Source organism: Cervus canadensis, chromosome 3, assembly GCF_019320065.1.
Source record: "Cervus canadensis isolate Bull #8, Minnesota chromosome 3, ASM1932006v1, whole genome shotgun sequence".
In the NCBI taxonomy this organism is placed as follows: Eukaryota; Metazoa; Chordata; class Mammalia; order Artiodactyla; family Cervidae; genus Cervus; species Cervus canadensis.
Window position 1 is genome coordinate 114,401,281 of NC_057388.1, and position 18,803 is coordinate 114,420,083.

The window sequence follows — 18,803 nt, forward strand, 5'->3', positions numbered from 1 at the left end:
AGAGGAGCCTGGCCGGCTGCAGTCTATGGGGTCACACAAAGTCAGACAGGACTGAGTGACTAAGCACATATCTTAATTGAAAAGTACGAGCCTTGGTTTCCTTATTTGATTAAGAGAGGTTTTCATAATACCTCCCTTGTGGGACTATGACGATTAAGTGTGTGGTGGACTGAAAATGCTTTTGTAATCTATTGCTGTCATCCAGTCTTCGTACTAAGAAGTGGCTGGGAAATAGTTCCAGATAAAACCATAATACTGTTTGGCAGAACAGAAGACCTCATTAGAGTGCATCTCTCCAGACCTCAGGTGTAGATGCTGACAGAATCGGTGCTTGATTCTGACGAGAGGCATGAGAAAGCACCTGTCCTGAATGAGAAGATGAAGTGGATCTGCGCTGAAATTGGAGAATGAGTGAGCTTTGAATGGAATCGGGAAGGGTGGAGAGCATGGGGTAGGCAAAGAAGAATGTTCTCGACTGCGGAGCCTGCATGAAGACCAGGCGATAGAGAGGGTTTGGTCTGCTGTCCGGCGTGCCCAGGCGTGTCAAGGACATCGCGTGAGATGAGATTGGAAAGGTGACTTGGGGGACTTCTCTGGCGGCCCATTGGCTAAGACTCCAGGCGCAGGCGGCCTGGGTTCATTTCCTGGTCAGGAAACTAGATCCCACACGCTGCAGCTAAGAGTTCGAATGCCACAACTCAAAGGTCCTGCCTGACATCACAAAGATCCCCAGTGCCAAACTGTGCAGCCAGACTGAAACAAAACAGGTGACTCGAGAGAAGATCACAGAGGACCTTGAATGCCACCTGAGGGTTGGGATCAGCTTCTCCAACAAGACGGAGTCACTGAAGACCGTGGGGAAAGGAGACAGACGTGAGGGACAGAGGTTCTGGGTTTCGCCAGGTTGCTTCTCCTAGCAGCATAACTCACCTCAAAGATGTCTTGGATGGGGAAAACATGGAGATAGGCTGGCCGGTGGGAAGCTACAGAGTAGTTTAGCAAGAGGGACAGCAGGAAGAAAGCAGAGGGATGGGCATCAGGGATGGGAGAGACTGAAAGAACGGTGCAAGAGTGGAGGCGGTGGGGTCGAAGTCATTGCCCGGGGTGCAGGCAGAGGCGGCAGAATTGACCTGAATAAGGTCAGTGTCAGTCGCTCAGTCGTGTCCGACTCTTTGTGACCCCATGTGCTATAACCCACCTGGCTCCTCTGTCCGTGGGACTCTCCAGGCAAAAATACAGGAGTGGGTTGCCATGCCCTTCTCCAGGGGCTCTTCCCGACCCAGGGATCAAACCAGAGTCTCCTGCATTGCAGGCAGATTCTTTACCATCTGAGCCTCCATGGAAGCCCCTGGTGACTTCCTTCCCACTCTTGTGGTTTTAGGTCAGTTATCAACTCAGCACACTCTGGCCAGTCAGCTCCAGCTTGGACCATTTTCTCCCACTATTGCCAAGCCCTCTGGGAGGTCCATTGAGTGCAATGACAGGCCCTTCCTCTTGAAGGAGGGTGCCAGCTACTTTCAAAGGAATGGGCCCTACTTTTGGGGCACTCCTTTCTCTGTTTGCATCCTCATGGCAACAGAGAACACACTGATCGCCTCTGCCCACAGCTTTGCAACTTAAGATTCACAGAGCCGCTGGCTGGGCAGCTATTCAGGACAGCCTTTCATTTTCGTGTTCTTTTTTCTTCTTGGCCCAGCAAGACTAGTTAAATGCAGGAAATGAAGATCACATTGTCTGAGTGTGCCCTGACTAAATTCCATTAGATTGACAAGCTCTGTAAGTCATGATTATTTTAAGTTGTCTTCGTATGCATAAAAATGCATTGTAACCAGCATCAAAGCTATCTATTAAAGGTTCATCGGAGAGGGATGCTAGCTTATCCAGCCCTCAGGAGAGTAGTTATGAGACAGTCCTGTCGTCTGCCATGGAAGAGATGCTGAATTCTATACTGGAAGACTTCCTGTTCCCACTTTTCTGGCCCTTTAGGGGTTGGGGGAAAGAGGAGTAGGAGGTCACTGTTGGGTAGAAACACAGTAAAGAGAAGCCTCTTTCTGCCACAGAAAGTCGACTAAAACAGTCCTCTCACCATAAGGAGAGAGTAGAGTTTTGCAAAGTGTATTGGAAGGAGCAAACCTTAGCAATACAATTAACAGAGATTGTACTTGAAGTGCCTCTTACAGAATGGGAGGTTTGTTTCTCTGTGGGTGTTTTGGCTTTTGTCAAAAGGGATGCCATCAGTCTCTGATCCATAGGAGTTTATGACCTCAGAAGAATAACAGAGAATATGCTTTGATATATAGAAAAAACAGTGAAAACACTAACACAGAAATCACACGGAAGGTTCGCTTTTATTTGCTTTTGAGGATGACAAGAAAGCAAGTAAAAACAAATGTTATGTGTAATTGACAGGCTTAACAGTTGCTGATGACTTCCATTTATTTAAGAACCTTTCGCTGAGTAGCCACAAACGTCAGAAGTGCCCGATAACCCAGAGACATAAAATTATCGGAGACACACTTCTGCTCTCAGACTGGTGTAACAGGGGCGATGGAAGCGCAACCACCGTGATGCCATCAGACAAGGGAACACGTGGACAGATGTAGGAGGCTCTCAGAGTCCAAAGGAGAGCGAGATGACTCTCTCTGGAAGCTGAGGGAGAGCTTCAGAGACGGGGCAGAGCTCCAGCTGGGTCAGCAAGGAAGAGGCTAGAGGAGTGAAAAGACGTGGAACGAGCGATCATATGTGGTTTCATCAGGAGAATTACGAGTGAGGCGGAAACTGCTGTCATTCCCCATGTGCGGGCTAAGTCACTTCAGTTGCATCTCTTTATGGACTACTCTACTACAGACTTGGAGAAGGAAATGGCAACCCACTCCAGTACTCTTGCCTGGAGAATCCCATGGACAGAAGAGCCTGGTGGGCTATAGTCCGTGGGGTCACAAAGAGTCAGACACTCACTGAGTGACTAACACTTTCACTACTATAGACTGTAGCCCACCAGGTTCCTCCGTCCATGGGATCCTTCAGGCAAGAATAATGAAGTGGGTTGCCATGGCCCCCTCCAGGGGATCTTCCCGACCCAGGGATCGAACCTGCGTCTCTTAAGTCTCCTGCATTGGCAGGTGGGCTCTTTACCACTAGTGCCACCTGGAAAGTCATTCCCCTTATACTCAGCAAATCCCATTCCCCTCAGGTATGGGTACCATATGCTTCTGAAGACATGATGAGGCTTCTCACCAGCCCAGGGGTATGGTTTTAATAGTCTAAGCTAATCAAATGCATCAGTTCCCCTCACCAGTGACTGCTTTTGGTATAAGCTGGCATTATTATGATCTAAACTGTCTCCCCCAAAGACATGCTGGAATCATTACCCCAGTACTTGTGAAAGGGATCTTATTTGGAAACAAGGCCTCTGCAGATGAGATCAAGGTAAGATGAAGTCATTAGGGCAGGTCTTAATCCAATGTGACTGGTCCTTATAAGAAGAGAACACCAGGGACTTTCCTGTGGGTCACTGGTTCAGACGCCACGCTCCCAATGCAGGGGGCCCTGGTTCGAGTCCTCATCAGGGAGCTAGATCCCGCATGCAGTGACTAGGACTCTGTGCAGCCAAAGGTGTGCGTGCTCAGTCGTCTCTGACTCTTTGCCACCCTATGGACTAGAGCCCAAAAGCCTCCTCTGCTCATGGAATTATCCAGGCAAGCATACTGGAGTGGGTTGCCATTCCCTCCTCTGGGGGATTTTCCTGACCTAGGAATTGAACCCACATCTCCTGCGTCTCCTGCATTGGCAGGTGGATTCTTTACCACTGAGCCACCTGGGAAGTCTGGGGCAACCAAATAAATAAATATTTAAAAAGAAGAGAACACCAGGTGATGATGCAGAAACAGAGGGAGAGCGTGGTGTTGAGACGGAGGCAGAGACTGGAGTGATGCATCTATAAACCAAGATCACCAGGGATTTCTGGGAACACCAGGCCTCTTCCTGGAGGCTTCAGCAAGGACTGGTCCTGCTGACATCTTGATTTTGACCTTCTGCCCTGTCATGAGACGATAAACATCTGTTGTTTTAGGCCAACAAGTTTCTAGTACTTCCACAGTGATGTCATCCAACGGTTGAATTTCCCTAGAATTTCTGGATTTTCTTTATATGCAATAATAAAATTTGTTCCTGTGCCCCCTTAAGAGGTCTCTGTTCCCTGCATGCGAAAACGCCTTCACTCAAACATCAAGGGTTAGTGGGCTCGAGAGGACACATTTGAAGTCAGGAAGTCTTTTGCTTGCTACCAGCAGCTGGCCTTGGTCGCCATTTCCAGTAAGTCCTTTGCAGAAGGGACACTCCCGGAAAAGGGACCACCTTTATTACTAGCCAGCTCCAAATCCCACTAAGGCTTCTTCCCTGGTGAAGATGGCAGGGCGGTCTATGAGTCTAGAGGTCCTCTGGCCTCCTCGTCCCAGAAACACTGTCCCGCCCCACCCTCTCTACCATGGAGTATTTCTCCACTCACCCTCTGGGTTTCAGCTTAGGCACTGTTGCTCTGAGATGGCTTCACTGACTCCTAAGACAGGTGTAGGGGCCCTGATTTTTTTTTTTTAACGTTTATTTATTTTGGCGCGCTGTGTCTTCTCTGCTGTGAGGGCTTCTCTCCAGTCGTGGAGGGCAAGGGTCATGCTCTGGCTGTGGCGCTCAGGCTGCTTGCTGTGGGGGCTCCTCTCGGGCCGCATGGGCTTCAGTAGCTCTGAGTGAAGAAGGCTCTGTGGACTCTGAGTGAAGAAGGAATTCATAGGGCCTGGACTCCATCTCAGGCCTGTCCGTGCTGGCCGTGCTCGGCTGCCTCTCCAGCGGACTCTGAACTCTCTGCTTAGTGCCTGTGGGGACGACAATGGAAGGATAAGACCCCCTCCAGACAGGGGAATCTCGAAGATTACATCCAGGCTACTCATTGCCTAAGAGGAAGCATACCGTAATCACCCCTGTCTCCCGACAGGTCATAAACTTTTTTCGTATCTATCAGGATGTAATCACAGGCTTATCGATTATTAACTGGTTGGAATGTAACTGCGGGCTTATTGACTATTGACTGTTTGGACACGTACACATGGGGTAGGTGGTGGGTTTAGACACGTACACATGGGGTAGGTGGTGGGTTTAGACACATACACATGGGGTAGGTGTTGGGTCTGGACACGTACGCAAGGGGTATAAAAGATTTTCACAAATGCTGGACGGGGTCCTTGGCTAAGAGGAGACTCTGCCTTGGGCCCGCCGGCGTAATAAACTGCACTCCACTATCTGCATTGTCCTTCTGAGTGAGTCTGTTTCCCGGAAAGCGTGGCTATAACATGAGCGCAGGCTCAGTCGTCGTGGTACACGGGCTCAGTTGCTCTGAGGTGTGTGGCATCTTCTCAGATCGAGGATGGATCCCGTGTCTCCTGCACTGGCGGGCAGTTCTTTACCACTGAGCCCCCTGGGAAGCCCCTAGGCGGCCTGTTAACGGCGTTCTGTGCACCTTGGTCTTGCCCCACCTCGGACGACACTGGATTGCAATTGCCTGTTTACTGTTGCTCTCTCTCACAAGGCTCGAAAGTCTTGGGGGCAGAGGGACATCCCCGGTGGTCCAGGGTCTAAAACTCTGTGCAACTAAAGATCCTGCATGCTACAATGAAGACCCGGTGCAGCCAAGTAAGTAAATAAATAAATATTAAAAAACAATAAAGTCTTTAGGGCAAAGACTGCAAATGTCTCATTTATTGTTTCATGCCCCATCTGATGCAAGGTCTGTCCCATAGTAGGCACTTGATAAATATGTGTTAAGTGAAAGAAAGAGGTGGCAGTGCTGACTGTCTGCAATTTAGAGTTTGTCCACAGCTTTCTGATGAGGGCCTGGAACAGGGGGGTTGGCCAGGGCCTTGGCAAAACACGAAGGAGGCAAGCGAGCCTTTGCCCTCAGCCTCGGGATCCTATACAGGCTTTCCTCCACACTCCTCACCTTTCTTTTCTTCCCACCTTCTACTTCTCTTTCTAGGTCCCTCGAAAATTTTCTAGAACTGGGCCTTATTTGACCTGAATAGATTAAGGAAAAAAAAAAAGGTATCATCATGGGTTGTCTAAAGTGATCAAGTAATCTACCACTACTTCTCTTAGGGAAAAACAGTTTAAAAACGCTTTTAATATCAGTTAAACTGCATGGAACTACGTCTCCAGAAGAGTCCTAAAAAGTAAGGTCAGGAATATATGACAGGGAGGGGAGGAAGCAAGTGGGACCTTGGCTACCTTCAGAAGTTGGTCAGTGGTGCCTACTTTGGTCCGGGTTCCAGGAAGATCTTTTGGACATCACTCCATCTTTGACACTTGAGGACATGTTCCATAATGATCCTGGTGTAGTGTTAACCTGATCGAAGGTCAATCACCCCTTAAAGCTGTCCGTGCATTTGTTGCACGGGTTTTTCTTCTATAGAGGAAAGCATGCAGTGTTCTGACAGGTGTAAAAATTCTAACGTCAAGTATTTTTTTCTTTATTCAGAAAACATTTGGGTGTTTCCCATGAATGCACCAAATACTGTGCTGCGCATCCTTGTCATCAATGGTAAGACGTTCAGGAGTCGTATCTAGCGGAGCCTATAGCCCGCTATAGGAGTACAAATAAATATATATACACGGTATAAATTTGCTCCAAATGTTGTGAAGCAAAGCAATAGATTGTTGAGATAGTGAGTAAGGTGCAGGGGGGGAGGGGCCACCTAGCAGATGAGCAGGGACAACTTTCCTGAGAAGGTGACATTTGAGCGGACACTTAAAAAGATGAAGAGTCAGGCTTCGGGGTCAAGTCCACCGTAAGTCAGAAGAGCTCACAACCTCTCCCGCAGCAAGGTGGGACTTACGGACAACGAGGCCCCGCTGCCAGCACTAAAGATGGCGGGCGGGAGGGGCGGGGACAGGGCGTGTCCGCGCCGTGATTGGTCAGGCGGCGGTGGGTGGGCGGGGCGTCACGTGGGCCGGCTGAGAGCATCCGGGCTCCCGGCGGCGGCGCTGCGGAGGCTCCCGGGAGCCCGGCGGCGGCGCGGGGCGGCGAGCGGGCCGGCGATCGGGGGAGCCTCCCGGGCCGGCCGCGTGGGCCGAGCATGGCGGGCTCCCTGCCTCCCTGCGTGGTGGACTGCGGCACCGGGTAAGAGCCGCGGGCGCCCGCTCCGGCCCCGGCGCGCCGGGCGCCTGCCTGCCCCGCGGCCCGGCCCCCCGGTCTCACCTGGGGCGCTCCGGGCCCGGGCTCGGGTCGCGGCCCTCACCTGTCCAGGGGCCCCCTGACTCGCTCACCTTGCTGGGGAGGGAGCCGAGGGGAGACGTGGCCTCCCGGCCTCCTCCCTGCTTTCGGCCGGGCCTCCTCGGGACCCCTCCGCCTCCTGGGGTGCCGGCTGCGCACCCCGCTGCCGTTCCTTCGCCTTCCGCCTGGCTCTCGGCGCCCCTGCCTTCTAATTAAAAAGTGGCCCTCGTCCTGGGTCCCCAACCGCAGGCCATTTCTCCTCGCTGATAGGGTTTCTTTATCACTTACTTGTGGGAGGTTTTTACACCCGTCTCCCAAGTTGACATCTTTAAATTTTTTTTTTTTTTTTTTTTTCAGCCCACTCTGTCCTCTTGCAGTATTGAATGGCTCAGTCAGGCTAAGGTCTTGCTTTAGTTTGCCTAGAGTTGCCTTTGCAGTTAAGAATGTTAAAAAAGACTCCATTTTGAAAAACAGAAAAATCTAAAATGTGGGAAAGGCTGTTGGTGGTAGTATAGTTTTTATCTCTACCCCCCAACCCCGTTACTTGTGGGCCGTGAATGCTTCTTTTGATGTTGAGATATGCCACTTCGGAAATATGCCACTTCGGAAAGAGACCCTTCGGAAATCTCCCGGTCCTTTCTAGCGGCCCAGGCTCGGCTCATTTTTAGGAAGGTGCTCGCTGAATCCATTTAGCTTTTGGTTTAGAAATTCAAGCTTGCCTGCTTGCACTGTAGGTGAAGTGCTTAATAAAATAGCCTGGAAGTAAGTTTAGCCTCTTAAAAAGATTTTTTCAAGATGAGATTTTAGTCATTTTTTGCCACAGAATATTCCACCCCACGTTCACCTTAGTCTTGATTCTTCTCTGTAGAGAAATGCACTTGGTTTAGTTGCCTTGACAACCTTGTGGGGGTGTCTCCCTTAATTTGCTACAGTCCATCTCCTACGGATTGTTCTTTCCTTTTGCTGCAGAAAAAGGAGTGGTTACAAGCTGGAAAAAAACTGCCTCTTTGCATGTATTAATTTTCCTTTCAGAGATACACATTGTACCAGAAGTTTTGGGGCTCTTTATTTCAGTAGTTGTTTTGCTACCCAAAACCGAGCCAAAAACAGTGTTGATAGGAACACCCGCCCCCCCCCCCCGCAGGTACTGGCTTCCTTATTCGTCCCCTTCTCCCACCATCTAGTGTTCACCCCACACCCACCTGAGGTCTGGTTGTATCAGGAGAGAAGGCAGCTGGTCAAAGAATCTTTCATCCCCACATTTGCACGTGAGGTTTTTGTGGTTTTGGTCTCATAAAACTGTTGAAATAAAAGCATTTCTTGGTAGAAACCATAAAATGTGCCCACAGGCTTTGTCATAACTTTAATGTTAGTAAGCTGGGAGCCTTACTCATCATTCTTGCTATAAATATCAGAAGTGTGGTGCTCAGTCATGACCGTTTGAGGTAGGTGGTATCTCACGTGGCGGTGTAACTTCAGGATATCTTTATTTTATGGGCCCAAGTTATGTTATCGTCTTGAGGCTGTTGTAGGCTTTGTGTCAGGACTTAGGAATAGTGGCCGGGAATCCTCCCAGGGGGTTTCACGTGGACATAGTCTGTTGTGGAAACAGGGATGGTCAGTCATGAATTTGCAGTGTCCGGTGTGTGGCCAGGAGAAGCAGCCTGGAAGAGCCCAAGTTTATTTAAGCATATTACTGCTGCTTATGTGTCCTGCAGAGCCTAGTGATTTTGGATTGACCTTTGCCTCAAAATAGGATCAAAAGGGATAAAATGCAGATAAAAATAACTAGGACCAGAGAAAAGAACGGGCCTGGAAAATCACCTTAAACTGTAGGCCAGTAGTGCAGCTGGTTTGGCCTCAAGCTTGGCCTTCCTGTATGACAAGATGACGAGAGAGTCATCGTCGGTTATGTAATGCCTGTCATCAGGGAAGAATAGAAATACCTGTTTCTCAGGTGAAAAAGCTTTTTCTAGTACTACATTTTAAAAGAAAAATTCACACTGAATTATACATAGTGGGCATTTATGATTGAGAAGACAGTACACTACATGGTACTTTTTAAAAATAGCAAATAAATTTCATCCTGGGAGCCTGGCCTCATCTAATAAACCCTGAGACCAGCTTGGTGATCTCAGGTGTTGTGGGGGCTGGGATGACATGGACCACAGCTCTGCCTGCTCCAGAGACGAAGCTTCATCCACTTAAGTGAGTTACTGGGCTCCAGAGTGTTCAGAGACTAGTACTAGCCTGACTTTTCCTAACTGAACTTGTATTTTTGAAGATTTTTGTGTTCTTTAAACTTATTTTGAGAAATTTCAAATCTTCTGAAAAGCTGCAAAAAGAGTACCCAAAAAAAAAATGCTATATAGTCTCCATCCAGCTTTCCAACTACTAACATGTGCTTTATTATTCTCTGTATACTTTACACGTTATTATCTTTCTGAACTGTTTGTGAGTTGCAGCCATCCTGCTGTTTACACCAGGGTACTTCAGTGTATCCTTTATGAGAACATATAATCACAGACCAGTGATCAGAACCAGAAAATGTAACGTTTATGCCGTAGTGTTATCTGCTCTGCGGTCTGGATCCCGTGAATGGTCCCTGTATGTCTCTGGACGCTCACCCCTCCGCCCTCATCCAGCACCATACACCGTGTTTGCTTGTCATCATGTCTTTTTAGTCTCGTTTCCCTGGACCAGCTCCTTAGCCTTTTTCTGTCTTTCAGGACGTTGGTATTTTTGGCAGCCAGTTGTTACGGATAATGCTCCTCAATTTACATTTGTCTGGTGTTTCCTTACAGTAGTCACTGGGTGTGTGTTTTTGTCAGGGGTACCAGAGAAGTTATGTCAGAGCTTCTTCGTGCATCAAATCAGAAGCTCCCCCCGCCCCCTCCCCACCACCAACTTTATTGAGAAGTAACTGACATATTATGTTGCATAAGTTTAAGGTTACAATGTGCTGGTTTGGTGGGTTTGTATATTGCAGAATGAATATCATATTGCATTACTGACCCCTCCATCCTGTCATTGTAATTACCCTATTCTTGTGGGGAGAACATGTAAGATCCACTTGTCTTGGCAACTTTCAAGTGTATAAAAATACAGTGCTACTAATATCATCTCTGTGCTGTCCACCATCTCCCTAGAACTTACTCCTCTTATCAGGAGGCTTAAGACAGTCGATGAAGTTCACTTGGATCATTGGATATAGTGCTGTCCACTAGATTTCTCACTGTGTGGTTACTGTTTTCCCCTTTGTAATTCATGTCTTTTGTGGAGAGAGGTTACGAGATTGTGTAAATACCCTGTTCTGCCTTAACACTTTTCACCCATTAGTTTTAGTGTCCATTGGTGGTATTCTTGTTCTAATTGATGATTACAGCGATGGTTGCAAAATGTGTGTGTGTGTGTTTATTTATTAGTTAACATTTTACAAAAAGGGTGCACTTTCCAGTAGCTCCCTTTTACTTATCATCTGTATGGGTTACGCTTTTCAAAGAGTTACTTGTGTGATTGTTACTACATTCACTGGTTTATGATTTCTTACTGCCTTTCCTTGTTTTCATGCTTCAGCTGTCCAGTAGTGGAAGCCCCATTCAGGCTGTTCTGGTCGTCTTGAGACATGTCCCCATCCATTTTTGAGCATTTTATCAAAAGACTGCAGTGTAGTCAGTGCTGGGCATTCGTCTTTTTTTGCATTTTCTTTTCTTTTTTTTTTTTGCTGGAGCATCTCTGAGACAGGTTTCTAGAAGTGGGACTTCTGAGTCATAAGGTACTTTTGCTGGATCGTGTCAGATCCCTCCCCGGCGTGTGTGTCTTCCCCAGCGACCTGTGACAGTGCTTACGTCTTACAGACTCATCTCTGTAATTGCCGAGTTAAAGAAGTTTTTTTCTTTTCACCAATCTGGAAGGTGGGAAATGGTATCGTTTTAATTTGAATTTCTTATTATGTGGGAAGATGAGCGTCTTTCCACGTGATGAAGTGGCATCTGCATTTCCGTTTTCTGTCTTCATTTCTCTAGCCCGTTTTTCTGCGGCCCTTCGGCCTTTTGCTGCTTTATTTTTTGGAAGCTCCTTGTGGATTTAGGGTGTGTTGAGGGTCCCACAGGCCACCCCCAGGGTCACAGATTTGCTGGGGACAATCCCAGGATGGCAATGAAAAGGTGAAAACAGCCAAGAGGAAAGGCGTGTGGGGCGGAGCATGGGGGAGTCAGCCGTGGGCATCCCGAGTCTTTTCTCAGTGGAGTCACTGACATCCAGTGTGACAGGCATGTGAACCGTGTTCACTGGGGAAGCTCCATAGACAGTCAGTGCCCAGAGTTTCTCTTGGGCTGGTCGTGGCACCTTCTGCCTGGCACAAACCGGAATTCCAGCCCCAGAAGGAAAGCAGGTGTTCAGCATACACTGTATTTGGGGCATGGTGGGAGCCCTCCTGAAATCTTAAGTTCCCAGATGCCAGCCAGAGGCCAAACTTACAAGCAAACCTTCACTTTACCTTGGCAGGGAGAGCAATCCAAGGCCTCTTTCCTGCACATGGAGGCATCAGCCCTTTGTGATACAAGCTGCAAACACATTTTCCCTATCTATGTATCATTTGTCTTTTGCCATGCAAAGACTTTTTTTTTAAAGCAGTAGGTTTATTTATCTTTTCCTTATTGTTGTTGGATTTTGAATCATAGTTAAGATGGGTGTTCCCCCTCCCCATTCCCAGATTTTATGTAAATCTCTGTTCCACTTGAAATTTATCCTGGGATGGGGTATGAGGATGGCCTAGTTGGAGCCAATTCTGTCTTCTTTCCTTCTGGATGTCCCATTTATCTCAGCCTCATTTATGAAAAACAAAAAGCATAACAAAACACTGCTTGAAAATACTGCTTTTATTGCGTACTGCATTTGTCTATGCAGTTGTTTATTTCTGGATTCATTTTGGGTGCCTGAACCTGTCTGCTTATATGGCAACATCACTGAGTTTAACTCCTGAGGCTTTACGACTTCATATCAGATGAGGTTGGTGTCCCAGCCACCTCATTTTTAAGAGTATAAATGACTCTTACTTTATTTGATAGTAAATCATCCAGAAAAATAAATCACTGTGTTCACTGGAAAGAATTATTATTGTCAGATAATATTGTTTGGACTTTTTAGTCTTTTTTTTTTTTGAACTTTGTATTTTGTGTTGAGGTCTAGCCAATTAACAGTGTTGCGACAGATTCAGGAGAACAGGGAAGGGACTCAACCGTACATATACATGTACCCACCTCATCTTTTTTTTTTAAACTTTATTTATTTATGTGGCCATGCTGGGTCCTAGTTGCTTCGCTTGGGGTCGATTGGAGCATGTGGGATGCTCCCTGCACAGGAATGGAACCCAGGCCCCCTGCCTTGGGAGCACCAGGGAAGGTTCTCCACCTCATTTTGTAACAAGTGTCTTCCAGTCTATTCTTCCTTATTATGTCTCCAAATGCTCTTTACATGCAGTTTCTTCTTTTAGTTCCGGGGGGAAAGCTGCTGATGATATTTTGATTTGGATTGCATTAAATTCGTATGTTAATGAGGACTATTGTATTTATGATGCTGTCTTCCCACCAGAGAATACGGTGTATTCTTTCCATCAGTTCAAGTCTGTTTTGCGTCTTGTAGGAATATTGTGTTTACCTCAGGTAGCTTTCTTGTTAATCACCTAGTTATGTGGTTTTCTTTTTGGCTACTGTAAATGACATTTTCTCTTCCATTCTATTTTCTTTTTTTCTTCACTATATTAAAGGCATTTATTTTGTGTTAATTTTATAATCTGCTTCTTTACTAAATTACTAAATGATTTTTGTTGTTTGAATGAATTTTTTCCCCCATCTTTAGGGTTTTTCAGATAGAGAATTCTGTCACGGGCAAATAGAGATGGTTTTCCCTTTCCATTTTTAGGAGCTCTGCTTACTTTTGTTTTTTTTCTGACACGCTGCAGTGGCCATCGCCTCCACATAGTGTTAACTAGGAGTGGAGTTAGTGGGCATTATCCTTTTGTTCTTATTTTAGTGGAATAGTTTCTGGTGTTTCTAAAATAAGTAAGATGCAGGCTTTTGGGCTGCTGTTTGTGTCTATATATATAAAGTGAAGTCGCTCAGTCGTGTCCCTCTTTGCGACCCCGTGGATTGTAGCCCACCAGGCTCCTCCATCCATGGGATTCTCCAGGCAAGAATACTGAAGTGGGTTGCCATTTCCTTCTCCAGGGGATCCTCCCGACTCAGGGATCGAACTGGGGTCTCCTGCATTGTAGGCAGACGCTTTACCGTCTGAGCCACCGTATATACACCTATACAAATACATGTTAAGAAAGCTATCCAAATATGGTAAGAAGTATCTGTCAACTGCTGTGTTTTGGAATGTTAAAACATGAATGCATGTTGCATGTTACATGATTTCTTTGTCATAAATGGAACGTGTGGTTTTCTTTCTTAGTTCACATAGTGGATTTCCTGATGTCGAAGCATTCCTGCATTCCGTAATAATCCCCACTTGATCATGATGCCTTATTTTTTGATGTGTAGGTAGATTCTGTTACTACTTCATTTAGGTTTTCGCATCGGGACTTAGTATGAGTTATAGTTTAGTTTTCTGGTGCGTTCTTTGTCAGAGTGTGGGATCAGTGTTACACTGTCTTTGTGAAACAAAGGAAGAAGTTTTCTTTCTTTTTCTGTGCTCTTGGGTGGTTTAAGTAATTTTGGTATTATCTGAGTTTTAAGGTCTTGGTAGGATTTCACTGCTCCTCTTTGTATTTCTTCTGAGGCTGGTTAAATGCCCCATCTCAAGTCCAATCAATTTTGGTTGTATTTGTCTGAAAACAATTCTGTTTTATCTAACTTTTTCAAATTTATATATATAGTAGCCATGATTTTTAAAAATCTCTGTTTTTAAGGTTATGTTTTCCCTTTGTCACTCAAATTTATCTATCTTGTCTTCATCCTTTTTTCTTTAGGACTTACCTAACTTGTGGGATTTTTTTTTTTTTTAAAGAATAAGCTTTGGGGTTCACTTATTCTATTATTTTTCTGTTTTTTTGACTCATTTATTTCTACTTTTATCCCCTCTGCTTTCCTTTTTTTTGTTTGTTTTTTGGGTTGGATATTAAATTCATTTTAATTTTCCCTTTGTATTGAAAAGGAATTTGATGCTGTGAAAATTTGGCTGTTATGTCTTTTTTTAAAGATTTCTTTTGGATGTGAACCATTTTTAAAGTGTTGAATTTGTTACAGTATTGTGTCTGTTTCTCCTTTTGGTGTTTTGGCTGGGAGGTTTGTAGGATCTTAGCTTCCTGACCAGGCATGGAGCCTGCATCCCCTGCATTGGAAGGCAAACTCTTAACACTGGATCGCCAGGAGAGTCCCCAGCTCTTAGTCTTTAACTGTATGTATCCCTTACTGGGATTTGGGTATAGTTTATCATTATCATTTTCAAGAAATTTCTGTGTTTTTCTTTTGAGTTTCCCTCTTAACTCAGTATTTCTATACAGGTATGTTTGAAAATTTTCAAGTAGAAGGGCCTTTTCAAATTTTGTTTTTAATTCTAGTTTAATTACATTATGGTCAGAGTGCTGTTTATATTCTCTTCTTTAGACTTCACTGAGTCTGAGATATGGGCAGTTTGTGAATGTTCTCTGTGTATTTCTGAAGAGGTATATTCCCTGTGGATGTGTTCTGAGTATATCTGTATGAGCTATCTAATTAATGCTGTTATTGAGGTCTTCTGCTTATTTTTGTCCACTTCAGTTCAGTCGCTCAGCCGTGTCTGACTCTTTGCGACCCCATGGACTGCAGCAGGCCAGGCCTCCCTGTCCATCACCAACTCCTGGAGCTTGCTCAAACTCATGTCCATTGCATCAGGGGTGCCATCCAACCATCTCATCCTCTGTCGTCCCCTTCTCCTCCTGCCTTCAATCTTTCCCAGCTTCAGGGTCCACTTACTCCGTCTGTAACTGAGAATGATGTGTTAGGTGTTCCTGTCTTTAGTGTGTTTCTTGTTTATTTCTTCTTGTTCTATGAAAGTTGCTGCTGCCTTATTTTTTAATTAATTAAGAATTTCACTTATTTAATTTTGGTTGCGCTGGGTCTTCGTTGCTGTGGGGCTACTCTCTCGCCGCGGTGCGAGGGCTTCTCCTTGCAGTGGCTTCTCCTGTTGCAGAGCACAGGCTCTCGGCACTGAGTCTGTGAGCCCGGTAGTTATGGCACAGGTTTCAGTTGCTCCACAGCTTGTGGAATCTTCCCCGGCCAGGTGTCGAACCCGTGTCCCCTGCATTGGCAGGCCGGTTCTTACCCACTGCACCACCAGGGAAGTCCTGCCTTGTGGAATAGATCAGGTCTGTAGGTTTGGCGGGTGATACAGGTGGCTTCCCTCATAGCTCAGTCGGTAAATCATCTGCCTTGCTAATGCAGGAGACCCGGGTTCGATTCCTTGTTCGGGAAGATGCCCTGGAGAAGGGAAATGGCAACCCACTCCAGTCTTCTTGCCTGGAGAAGCCCATCGACAGAGGAGCCTGGTGGGCTACAGTCCATGGGGTCGCAAGAGTTAGACACGACTTGGCGACTAAGCCACCACCACCACAGGTGGATTGTTGTTGGAATAGCTTCTGTCTTAACGGTCTCCGGGTCTTTCCTCTTGGGCTGGTCACTTTCCGCTGAGAGTGCACTTCTGACCCTCTGCTTGGAGGCCGGGTCTGTGCTCTGAGAGCCGGGTTGGGAGCGGGGAGGCCGTGGGCGAGCCCGTCTCAGCTGTCCGGGCTGTCCGTGTTCAGTCGTAATTCTCAGAGTGGTTCCTGGACTCGCCCAGGCCGGTGACCTTGCTTCACGCTCCAAGCCTCGCTCTGCACTCCCAGAGTCAGCTTGCGGGGACGCGGGGGTCGGGGAGAGCAGCCGCCCCGGTGCAGAGTGGGGGCACGCTCATCTTGGCCTGTGTTTTGGGCCCTTCAGTCCTGGATCCTCTGGCTTGTGTGGCTGCCTGTTACAGGGCCTTTCTTCAGGGTCCCGGGTGTGTGGGGCCGGGTCTCAGCTTTGCCCACCACCAGTTTCCGGTGTCCCCAGGGCAGTTAGCGCTGATCCTCAGCCTTCCAGGCCCAGATTCCTGCAGTTGCCGCCTCTTCTTTTCTCTCTTTTGTTGTGGTTTCTGCATCTTAGAAAGAATCATTTTGTTTTGGTTTTAGTGGGGCTTCGGGACAGAGTGAATTGGATCACGTGTTTAGTCTACCGTTTTACCGTGGAAGTCAGAATTCACTTGATAATGCCCCAAACCCATAAAGAGGCCACATGTCCGATCATATATTTACCAGACATGGAGCAAAGGCGGTGCTAGTGGTAAAGAACCCGCCTGCCGATGCGGGAGACCTAAGAGATGTGGGTTCATCCCTGGGTCAGGAGGATCCCCGGAGGAGGGCACAGCAGCCCATTCCAGTATCCTTGCCTGGAGAATCCCATGGACAGAGGGGCCTGGTGGGCTACAGTCCATGGGGTCACACAGAGTCAGACATGACTGAAGTGACTTAGCATGTAGAATTGGACATATACATTGGGTAATGTAAAATTTACAGACCAAATAGAGAAAAAGAAAAAGACTATTGGGTTTAGATAAAATAATCAATTTGAACTTACGTATTTAACTGGGTCTTGTAAACAGAAACTACCATTTTCTATATGACAACCCAAGGAATGTTTGAAGGACTTGATTATGATTATATATTAATTTCTGCAGTATACAGTGTGTGGAGTGTGTATTATTTAGAACATTATCATTAAGACCTGGGAACAATTTTAGTTTTATCAAAATCATGCTCTGAGGCAGGTTAGTCACTTTTTAAAAAATTTAAACAGAACATCTTAGGAGTGGATAGAGCTATTCTGGTTGAATTTGGGGTTTGAGGCTGGACCTCATAAGGGGTCTCACACAAAAGAACCTCCATCCTGGATACAGTGTTAAAAACGCTGTTTTAAGATGTGACATTTCCGCTTTCAAACATAAATTGGTTGAGCTGACACTGTGACCTTCTGCTCTAGACACCCGGCTGTAGGAGGAATGTAGGTAAGTGCGTCGAGCTGACAGCAGTCAGATCAGCCCTCCTCACTGCAGGCAGTTCTGTGCAGAGAGGGGCCTTTAATACGGGGAGTGGAAGAAGCTTTGCACAAGGGCCTTTTAGAATGTTTGCGGCGAATAAGGATGTGTTGTGTTTGCAGACAGAGACATCGGAGGATACACGAGAATAGAGTGGAAGGCAAAACGGGTGGGGTGTCGGAATGGGAGCGAGACTTCCCAAGGTACCTGGTGCGAGTGTCTGAAAGTCTGAAGTGTGGGGACATACTGGTTAGCAGCAGAGTTGTCACTCTTGGCCCTGCCTCGTGCAGCCCTTGATTCTGCTTCTGTATCTCCGATCTGTCCTGATTTCCCAATGAGAAGAGGCTCCAGGTCCGGGATGCTCGGAAGGTGGCCCTGTGTTTGAGAAGACTGCTCTCTGTAAGCAGGGTTTATGTGTGTTGAGAAGGGCGCTTGGCTGCACCACGCTGGCTGTCCTTTGGGAAGATGGTTTTCAGATAAACATTAAAAAAAACCTTTTAATGTGAAGGTTGTCAATCTTAATTCTTCATGTACACATGCTTGGGAAAATCTGACTGATATAGCTCTTCATGTATGGGTATATCGATGTACACAGAACTGGAAGGGAAATGAGTGTAGGGAGAGACTTTCAGAGTAGAAACTGCAAAGGAAATTGTTCAGGAAAATAATTGGTAGATTTGACCATCTAAATTGTTGAAACGATTATCTTTCAGAAAATGTATAATTGCAGGTAAACCGCAAATTCAGAAAAGTTAGTAAATATGTGAGCAAACGTTACACCCTCGGTGTGTAAAGTGAAGTGAAGTCGCTCGGTCGTGTCCGACTCTTTGCGACCCCTTGGCCTGTAACCCGCCAGGCTCCTCTGTCCATGGCATTCTCCAGGCAAGAGTACTGGAGTGGGTTGCCTTTCCCTTTCTCCAGGGGATCTTTCCACGCAGAGGTCGAACCCAGGTCTTCCACGTTGCAGGCAGACACGTCACCATCTGGGCCACCAGCGAGCCTCGGTCTGTAGAAGTTCACACAAATTGATGACACCAAAAGTCCAGTAGGAAAATTATCTATGGGCAGTTCATGGAGGAAATACAGTTGGTGACTATACAGCAAATAATATTCAGCAGTTGAATGAAGTTATTGACTATGAGATCCTTTCACCTTTTGGATTAGGAGATATTTTCTAGAAATGGTCAGTTATATTTAGCACTGAGATAGGGATTGACATTGAACTTCCCTGGTGCCTCAGTGGTGAAGAATCTGCCTGCAATGCAGGAGATGCTGGTTCAATCCCCGAGTCAGGGTGGTCCCTGGAGAAGGGAATGGCTACCCACTCCAGTATTCCTGCCTGGGAAATCCCATGGACAGAGAGCCTGGTGGGCTACAGCGTATGGGGTCACGAAGATCAGACGTGACTGGGCAACTAAACAACGACGACAGAGGGGTTGTTATTACCGTGTGC

The 18,803-nt window shown here is 46.7% G+C and overlaps 1 protein-coding gene across 1 annotated transcript in view; it reads left to right on the plus strand.

The window, feature by feature from the left end:
* Positions 1-7,015: 7,015 nt before the first annotated feature.
* Positions 7,016-18,803, plus strand: part of ACTR3B (actin related protein 3B) — a 70,073-nt gene continuing 58,285 nt past the window's right edge. Inside the window, exon 1 of the mRNA XM_043464223.1 lies at positions 7,016-7,165. Coding sequence (XP_043320158.1) covers positions 7,122-7,165 — 44 coding nt within the window. The 5' untranslated portion in view covers positions 7,016-7,121. The remainder of the gene's footprint in view (positions 7,166-18,803) is intronic.